Source organism: Glycine max, chromosome 2 (assembly GCF_000004515.6).
Source record: "Glycine max cultivar Williams 82 chromosome 2, Glycine_max_v4.0, whole genome shotgun sequence".
Lineage (NCBI taxonomy): Eukaryota > Viridiplantae > Streptophyta > Magnoliopsida > Fabales > Fabaceae > Glycine > Glycine max.
This window is the reverse complement of record NC_016089.4, coordinates 42558507-42568574: the sequence shown is the minus strand read 5'-3', so window position 1 is coordinate 42568574 and position 10068 is coordinate 42558507. Positions and strand designations below refer to the sequence as shown.

The 10068-nt window shown below is 34.2% G+C and overlaps 1 protein-coding gene and 1 pseudogene across 6 annotated transcripts; one reads left to right on the top strand and one right to left on the bottom strand.

The window, feature by feature from the left end:
• The first annotated feature begins 599 nt into the window (after positions 1-599).
• Positions 600-6329, top strand: LOC102666946 (uncharacterized). 6 transcript variants are annotated; one of them, XM_006575320.3, is made up of 4 exons: positions 600-1114; positions 1458-1491; positions 2184-2450; positions 2887-6329. In XM_006575320.3, exons 3-4 carry the CDS (start codon positions 2324-2326, stop codon positions 5925-5927), a joined length of 3168 nt encoding a protein of 1055 aa, XP_006575383.1. In that variant the 5' UTR covers positions 600-1114; positions 1458-1491; positions 2184-2323; the 3' UTR covers positions 5928-6329. The 6 variants fall into 6 exon arrangements, with proteins under 6 accessions (XP_006575383.1, XP_014624497.1, XP_006575384.1 ...); XM_014769011.2 differs by having other exon boundaries at positions 1458-1496; XM_006575321.3 differs by lacking the exon at positions 1458-1491 and having other exon boundaries at positions 600-1092.
• Positions 6330-8509: 2180 nt separating this feature from the next.
• On the bottom strand, positions 8510-8933 carry LOC121172661 (uncharacterized aarF domain-containing protein kinase At5g05200, chloroplastic-like; annotated as a pseudogene).
• Between the last annotated feature and the right edge of the window lie 1135 nt (positions 8934-10068).

The following is a 10068-nucleotide window of genomic DNA, read 5'->3' as shown; positions in this document are numbered from 1 at the left end:
AACTGTAATTTTTAATGTAACTATTATAATTTAATATAAGAAAATTTCCTCATTCATTAATTTCTTAATAAATAATAAATATCATTAAGTTACTAATTAAAAAAACTTAATAAAATAAAATCATCATCAGCTTCCAAACAAGCAAGCAATTCCCTTGATTGAAAGTTAGAAAATTACTTTTTTTTTTTCAAACAACTACCTCCGCAAATATTTTTTAAACCTTAAGATCCATCCTAATTTTAATAAAACTGACTTTAACTTATCTAAATTTTTTTATTTTCAAAAAATAAATATTGTAGTTGTAAGACGTAGTATTAAAATATTTTCATAACTTATTTTTAGAACTTTTGATTCCTTGATTAGTAAATGTGTATGGATTAGCATTCTGGAGAGAAATTTTGTAGTATTAAATTCTAGCAAATCCTTATGAATGAATGCGCAAGGGATTACCTCAGCTGGCAAGGTGATATGAAAAACCTAATCCGCAAGCATTAGATGAAAAAAGTCAAAAGTGGGACCCAGTGAGAGAGTGCCACGTAAACAGTTGGAGGTTGGTTGGTTGGTTTGGTACCGCTTTAAATGGGAATAGCGCCGACTCTGAAACATTCAAGTCCTGTCCCTTTCACCCTCTCTTTTACCAATTTTCCTCACACCATAACACATTAACTAACACCAACACACACGCGATCAGAAGAAGAAGAAGATAAAAGAAAAACACCAGACACAGACACAAACCAGACACACAAGACCATGAAACTGTGTTACATCCATTCCTTGTTTCTGGGTCGCAAGTGTTGACCAAACTAACACACAGACAAAAATAATACACAATTCATTCATTCTTCCTTTCTCTCTCTCTCTTATTCTTCTGTGCCAAAGTTTTTTTGTGGAAAAGAAAAGAAAAGGTTTCTCGTTTTGTCTCCCACCCCTCTTTCCCGCCACCTTCGCTTCATTCACCCTTTTCCATTTTCATTTAATTTCTCGCTCCTCTCTTTTCTTTTCTTCTCTTTTTCTTTTTTCCTTTCCTCTATCTACCTTCTGATCCGATCTAAGCTACGAACCTGGTGTTGTTTGTTGTGACTGTGCTGCGTGGTGGGTACCTTGATTCTCCCCGGTGACTCTCTCTCTCTCTCTCTCTCTCCCTCTTGATGTTTTTCTTAAAAAACGTTTTTTGGAGAAAAAAATGAATCTTGCTTTTGTTTTTTCTTTGTGGGTTTGTGTATTTTGAAACGATATTTCCTATTAAGTTTTTTTATTTTATTTTATTTCACGTAATGGGTGCGAATAGCTTGATTCTTCCGGTGAATATCTCTGCTCTTTTCCTTTTGCTGGTTTTCTTAAATATCGTTTTTTGGAGAAAAAAAATGAAAATTGATTTTGTTTTTTTTTCTATTTGTGGGTTTGTATATTGTTAAACACTGTTTCTTTTTAATGTTTTTTTTTTTTTTGCGTGATAGGTGCGAAGGTTGGTTTTATCGTTGGTTGGTAATGGTGGGGTTGGACTTCTCTTTTGTTTTGTTAACTTTGATACATGCCGCAAATTTCGCTATACATTCAGCTTATTTTGTGAAAAAATTTAACATATTATGGTTCGTGATTCTCTTTGTGTGAGTGATAATGTAAATTTTAACTTTCTGTTCTATGAAATTTAACTCCATCTTATGTGTTTTGTTTTTTGTGTGTGTCACTTTTAGACCTAAAGGGTTAATTGGTCTTACGTCATAACCGTGTGCCGATATTATAATATAGGAAAAATGGTAAAGAATTTCTCAAATTGCTACTTAAAAATGAATTTTTAAGAAGCTGAATACTATGAGCTTTGAAACTACCGTAGAAGAGCATGTAGTGGATAGATAGATTCTGAGAATTATAGATTTGTTTCCAAAAATTGGAGCATGTTCCTTTCGAAGAGGATTTCCTATTCTGGAAAACATTTATTACGGTAGTTGATTTTTGTTGATGCTAGTAGTGTCATGTCTGGTAATTGCTAAGTTCGAGTTAGTAGAGTTAGCTGATTCAAGATCCATAATGTCACTTTGGCAAAATTTACGAAATATGAACAAAATGCTTTTATTATCTATATTTCTTGTTGATTTTCTGCATCTATAGTATATTTTTTTCCATAATTAAGGAGCCATTTATTTTTGAGCATGCAACCTAAACTTCAATCTTATTCGATACAGGCAATGAAATCTTCGGAGAGCATTTTTTTCCAGCCAGAATGTTGTGAGTGGATTTGGTGTTGAACTTTGAGACCTGCTGTGCAAAATCTGTTGCCAAAATCCAATATTGGAACAGTAATTTATTATAAATTTGGAGTAAGATGTCTGGTGAATCGGCTCCCAAACCCAAACCGAGACTAGTGTTATGTCCTAAATGCTGGCAACTTCTTCCAGAGTCTCCAGATTATGATGTGTACAAGTGTGGTGGATGTGGCACCACTCTTCAAGGTTAAAAATCTCATTGTTGTTTTTCGTGTTTTATTCAGTAGCGAAACATGATGGAGTATAAATTTTGAGCTGTGAAGTTTGTGAACTGTGTCTGTTGCACTTGCTGTTTACTGAGCTCTTACCTACATTTTGTGTTTGGGTTGTTACTTTCTTGTGAACTTTTTTTTTTTTTTTGAACTTTCTTGTGAACTTATGCTAACCAAATTGATTTTTCTGATATGATTTATTCTCTTTGATTGATTGATATAAATGTCTTGCTAGAATAAATTATTCCTTACTCTAGGAAGCAAATATTGCTGCTCCAATCTATTGCCTGCCTCTAGTATGTGTACTAATTTTTTAATTTTAGTTTTACAAATGAAGTTACTGATTATATGCATATACATTCTATAATTCTTAATATTTAACTGAAATCATTTCACTGCTCACCATACAGCTAAGAAACGAAGAAATAGGGCTGTGAACTCAGAATCCAATACACATGAAACTGATGCAGCTCCTAGAAATGCATTGAACAGAGAATCCAGTACACGTGAAACTGATGCAGCTCCTGGAAATGCATTGAACTCAGAATCCAGAATGCATGAAACTGGTGCAGCTCCCACAAATGCATTGGATACTAAAGCTCATGATAAAAAATACAGCAATGGAGAGCAGCTAGTTAGTTATCAGGAGAATGGTTTCAAGGAAAATGCAACTAATTCTTCCTCAGGTGAATGTTCTTTGAATGGAAGTGGTGGAAGCGATCAAATTGAAGATGGTGAATGCAATGGAGAGCAGCTAGTCACTTCTCAGGAGAATGGTTTTGGGGAAAAATCAACTAGTTCTTCCTCAAGAGAAGGTTCTTTGAATGGAAATGATGGAAGGGATCAAATTGAAGATGGTGAATGCAATGCAGAGCAGCCACTTATTTCTCGTGAGAATGGTTTGATGGCAAAAGCATCTAGTTCATCCTCAGAAGAATGTTCTTTGAATGGAAATGATGGAAGGGATCAAATTGAAAATGGTGAATGCAATGGAGAGCAGATAGAACAGTTAAATTTACCAGATGAAGAACTGGGAAATGAGATGGATAGCCATAAATTATCTGATATGAGAAGACATACAGTGTCCTACAATGGTTGTTCAGATGAGGTAACTTACTTTGAGATTGAGGCCTTGGCAGAATTGATAGCAGAGAGTTCAGTAGAAAATGCAAAGAACACAAACTTGCAACTACAAGGAGAAGAGCTAAGTAATGGAAATGTGCCATTAGAAGGAGCAGTGAAGCACTTAATAAGTACATTCGATAAAGATGGCAATGATGAGAAATTGGCTCCAGGGCTGCAAAAGTCTGAAGTGGACATTGCTGGAAATGATTTTGAAGCAGAAGAAGAGTTAAATAATGGAAACTTGTTACTGGAAGGAGCGGAAAAAGATTTATTTTCTGGATTGGATAGAGAAGAAGTCAATAATGACAACTCGGCTCTAGTTGGTGCAAATCCTGAAGTGGACATTAATGGAAGCAATGAAGCAGGATCAGAAGAATTAAATAACCGAAACTTGTTATTAGAGGTAACAGAAGAGGAGTTGAATGAGTGTGCATCGGATGGTGGAGATCCTAAACATGACCAATCAGGTCTAGTGGGTGCAAAATCTGAAGTGGATAATACCAGAAATGCATCTATTCCCCAAAGGTTAAGTACTGAAGAAGGAAGAATTTCACGTGCTTACCCTCGTGAACTTGAAGAAGGTACATCTGGTTATCATGCTTCTTCCAAAGCCGTTCACCATAGCTTTGACTGTGTAAGATCTGTTGATACATTTGATAACACAGAAGTAATTAATCCTGGTTTTGAGACTAGTGGTACACTGGGAGGATTGTCTAAGTCCTCAACCATTCAAAGCTATCATGCTTATGATGGCAGCATCTCTTCAAACGATGGGGTGGACGAGCAGTTCCCTAATCAGTATTTAGATTCTTTTGAGAACACTTACACTGTTGCTAATGGTGTTTCTGAGGGAGGGTCCAGAAAGGGAAAAGGCCTTGTTAATAGCATGTTACGCGGTGATCTTGAAACACAACGCCAATCATATTTTCGCGAGGGAAGGCCTCGTATCCCAAGAGACAACAGGAGGAATCTAAATGAAGTGTCAGAGACTACAAGGCACGGCCATGCACATTGGATGAGAACAAAGAAAGATGAGTTTCCACTCAGAGTGCCTCACCATCGAAGTGGTTCACTATCTGGCTATGAAAGTGGCAGCACATCAAATCAAATGCACGATGAGTTATACTGCAGCTCTAGCTATCGATCACCCGACTCCTTTGATGACCCTGACCAGGAGAAGATGAAACTGTTGAGAATGGTTTATAAATTGCAGGAACAACTCAACAGAACTAGCTATCTAAATGGGGAAACAAATGGAAGACTGTCCATGGGAAGTCATGTTTCTTCATATCAAAGCCATGATCTTCATGAAAGAAGACTTTATCACAGTTCGGATTATCCTAGGTGTGATGGAATATGTAGTCATGGAACCAACAGGTGCCAAAAGCATAATTTTTCACATGTTGTACCTTATTTAACCGAGCCAACGAGCAGCATACACCATGTGGATCATTCCTTTTTTCCTTGCTGTCCGCAACAGTGGCAATGCTCCGCAGAGTTGCCTCCACGTGATCTTTATCAGCATGAAGAGTTATGTAGGCCTAATCAAGGTCACAGTTGTTGCTCACCTTGCCATTCTTATCCCTCAAGTCCACAATGGCTAATGACCTCTAACCTCCCAGCACATGCCCATGAAACAAATTCTTATGATCAGAGGCATAGGCCCGAGGTGAAGAAATATTTTTGGGAGAAACCGAGCTTGACTAGGCGACATTACCGGCCAGTAGCAGGTGGAGCACCGTTTGTCACTTGTCATAAATGCTTGAAGCTGCTGCAACTGCCTGCTGATTTCCTCCTCTTCAAAAGGGTATACCACCAGCTCAAATGTGGTGCATGTCAAGAGGTACTCAAGTTTTCTCTGCAGAACAGAAGTCATATAGTCTCGTATGCACCAAATGCTCTCGAGCCCCCATCATCATCTAGTAACCTTGATGACCGAAACGAGGTGATTGATGGAAGCAATCCACATTCAGTGTCTCACGCAGACCACATTTCATATTCTGATGATTATGGTCATTCTGTTGGTAAAAGCTACTCTTCAGAAGGTGATCCTGTGTCTGCGGCACCATTACATCCCTTGCATGACAGTGCATATGATAAGCAAACTGTCTCTTCCGGCACCTTGGAGCCTATAACAGAGAAGGACAAAAATGCTTCAAGAAGTCCTACCACAAGTAAAGCTCCAGTGGAAACAGACGAACAAGCCGTGAACTCCTCCAATAATGTGTCATCTGAACTGGAGGCACATTCACAGCCAAAAAGCTCACCCCTTCATCGACTGATGGGTTATACCTCGCCGAGTCAAGTGATAAGAGGGATTCCGTAATCTGTTGAAGGAATAGAGCACATACTCAATGCAGAAAATGATTGATTCATAACCCTCAAGAGAGAGCTCAAATGCCATGCACTGGCTCAGATGACAATTCAGTTTATTCTATTTGTGGTGAATTTAAAGTGAAGCTTGGAAGATCAAGAATTAAGGGGAATTCTTTTATCCAAATTTGGGATGTATGTAGTGATGATGCATCTATACAAAGAAATTATTGTGTTTAGTTCCCTTGAACAAGGGCAATAAGATTGACTTGTTGCTCTACATGGTCTATTAGAAGCAGATTAGCTCCAGCATTCAATTTTTCTGTGCAACAACAGATTGGCAACAGATGCTGAAAATACATTCCTTGTAAAAATGTGATTTTGGTGTGTATATAATTAATTATTATTGTGTGTATTTTAAGTTTTTATTTTCTTAAAGTCATGGTTAATTTTTTTTATAAACAATGTGCGTCACCTCGTATCTCCTAATAGCGATCTGCATAGTAACTCCTTTTCTTTAGACAACTCTCTTAAAACTAAGAATGTGTTCTGTCATAGGTTCCCCAAAAAAATTATAATAACGTAGTTTTAAAGATTAAATGAATTCTAAAAGAAATGGTTAAGTATGTAGATTCAGACATTTAAGAATAGTTTGAAGTAAACTGAAATCTCAGATGATGTTATATCTCAAACATCATCAGAAGACTGTCTGGAATCTGGAATCTGTTCTCTTAGAACTTGTGTCACATTGTTCAAAATTAAATCTTAAGACAACCTTATTCAAGGTGAAAAAAGTAGCAAGAAGAAAAAAAGAGAATCTAATGCTGAAGTATTAATCTGGTAGAAGAAGAAGAAAAGTATTGACGTGAAGTACAATGCATAATCTGAAAAGCAGGTTGTCATGCAGTTAAAGCTAGTATATAATACTCCTTTGGGATTTAATTTAAAATATTAAATCTACGCTACAAAAAATTTATGTTTGGTAGATTAAAATATAAATAAATCTTAATTAACTTTATCATATTCAATTATATTATTTTTAATATATTTTTTGATTTAATTGAGATTATATTTTTAATATTTTTTTATTCTTGATATCAACCTTAATAAAGAGTAGTTTAAGAAGAAAAAAAACTTACTTTTTTAATAAGATAAATAAAATTAAATGATATTAACTAATTATTTTAATATTAAGGGAGTCTAGTTTAATTGGTTGAATATGATGTGTGAGTGTTATAAATTTCTTGATATCGTATTCAATTCTTATGGATAAAAAAAATTAATTTTCTTACTCAAAATGAATTTTTTCTCTTTATTTCAATATGAAAGAATTATATATGAAGGGAGTATACTAATATGGATTGGTTCTAGTGAAAGACATCTTCTTACCGTGATAAATCAAAGTTCAAATTTTTATTAAAAGAGGTATATTTAATGTCCAACAATATTTTAAGAAGAATTGTTTTCTAAAAAGAATACTCGTTGAAAACCAAAAAAAGCTAATATATAAAATGGCAACTAGCGCACAAATGTGAATGTAGAACATTCATCTTAATTACCCGAGAGACATTAGTTACAAAGTTCAATTATTCTTGATGCTCTATGAAAAAAGTCATTTATGAAGAAAAAAATTTCATAGTTGAGTATTAACTTTCAAAAACATTCTCTGGTTTTCATTCATTTCTCTATATTTATTGCCATAGTTTTGAACCTTTTATTTAGTCTTGGAGAACATTCATTGCCTAACATTATTGTAAATCTCTCAAATAGTATATATCTTAAATATGGGGAGTTGACACCTAAAAAGTATATGGGAAACGTGGTTATAGATAAAGAATACTTAAGAATAGAGTTTGAAGAAATTTGTCTAAAGAATATTTGGGTATTGATTGTATTTTGTTACTGGTTTTGGAACAAAAATCTTTATCATTGTGTCGGGGATTAAACATAACTCTTGGTAATTTGTAAGTAAATCAAAATAAATCTTTTGTGTGCTATATATGTACTTAATCTCCTTATTTTCTTTTTCTTGTAAATGGATTAATTTCGTGAACAATTTTTTCAGATTGTTTTTATGCATTTTTTTATTATTAAACTCATATTTAAGAGCACTCAAAACTAGTTATTATCTTCTTTTCAAAGAGTTTTTCAACGTTTTCCTAATCGACAAAACGTTAGCTCTTCTTATATTTCTCTAAAATGGAAAAAAGTTATTCAAAATAAAAAAAAACTTATATTTGTTTATTGATAGAATTTTAAGGCCCATGAGGAGAGCAACAGTGAAGGAATATTTTAGGAGTGAATTCATCCCACTTTTGCATGTTCAATAACTAAATTTAATTTTTTTTATCTTTCACAAACAATTAGTCACCTCATTATATTTTTTTTAAACAAATTTAACTATTTATCCAATATTCTATTAAGATGTTGAATTCCATTCCGAGAACTTGCAAAAAAAATGTCCCAACCAAATGAGCTTGGCTCTCACATGACAACTATGGATCTTTTTATTTATATACCAAAATAATCATACAAATAAAATATTTTTGAACTAAGATGGGGTACATACATCTAGATTTTGTGTACCAACTCCTAAAAAATTGTCTCTATACCCTGCTTCTTCTATTGGAAGCAATGGAAATCCTCTGATCCTGAAGCATGTTCAAGTTGGGAGCCAACAACCGTGTGTACCGGTCAAAGTACAAGAGCTGTTTCAGGAGAAGAGCAAATTCTATGATTCGCTAACCCGAACCTGTAGAGCATCACAAAGAAAACCATTAGCACAACACAAAATTCAAATACCAGAAGCTAACAATGAGATTTTGAACTTTTTTATATTGACATACAAGTTGTCTTTGGGTTCGAGTAGGTTCAATCTAAAATAGCTTACCACACCAAGAAAGAGTGCATTCATCTGCCTCTCATCAACAACTACATTAGCAGCGACAGCGGTTGCATTTGTGGCTGTTCCAGTTGTGGTTGCTACGACTATTTCAGTGTCCAATTCCTGCGGTTGCATAGTAGGCACAAGTGCAAAAATGTAAGCAACAATGTCAACTGGAATTAGGCTAAGTTATATGCATAAAGTTGAAAAATCAATCACTCAATGATGGGATAACATGTCCAGAACCATAAGTGTAACACCATATTTTTCGTAAATAAATTAATTTTATTTATTTATAAATAAATAAAATTTTAAAAAATAATTTATAATTAAATAAATAAGAAAAAATAACTTTATTAATTAAAATAATAATTTGAAAGAAAATAAAAAAATATTTTATTTATTAATTTGATAGAAAATAAAATAGAGTTCCTTTTTATAAAATAATAAAAAAATAGACTAAATAACAGGCTAAGAATATCCTAGTTATAAATAGAGACATATTAGACCAGTTTCTAAATCTCTATGCTTTCCCTTTCTCTTAAATTCATTTTTCCTTCTTTTTTCAAAACCCTCTCTTTTTCCCGCATACACTCAAACCTATCTCAGTAGAACGATGATCCAGACTCGTTAACCGTTGGATCGTTGTGAAATTCGAACGCATGGTTCATAACTTATTTTTGCACAGACTCACTATTGAGATTTTTGAGATAATGTCTGTGGTGAAAGAAATGTCTTTCACATTGAGCTTTCTCTTTTCCCGTGGACACCCAAAATTTGTCCCAGTAAAACTATGATCTCGGACTCGTCAATTGTTGGATTGTTGTGAAATTTAGACACTACCTTTGAAATCCATTTTCGACACATTCTCACCATTGAGATTTGCAAAATAATATTTTTGCAAAGAGAAATTAGTCTCGCATGTTGACAGTAAAATGGAGGTTACAATCTCTTCTCATTCTCTTTAACGCTTGAAAATCCTATCAGAGCAAACAGAGGAAAAACTTGAGAAATCTTAGGGAACTGCTAGAGACGCTGCTATCATTGGCGGACTACACATGTGAGCCCGCTTAGAGGTAAGGGATGAATTTATCGTAATTAGGGTTAAAATGAACATGTGTAGGGATTTTTAGGAAATTAAATTGTGGTTTATTTTAAAATATTTATTGTATTGTAATTCTTCATGTATGATTATAATTGCGAGATTGTTATATTGGGATCATGAAATTGTGTGTAAGTAATAAATTGAATATATGATGAATTGTGAGAT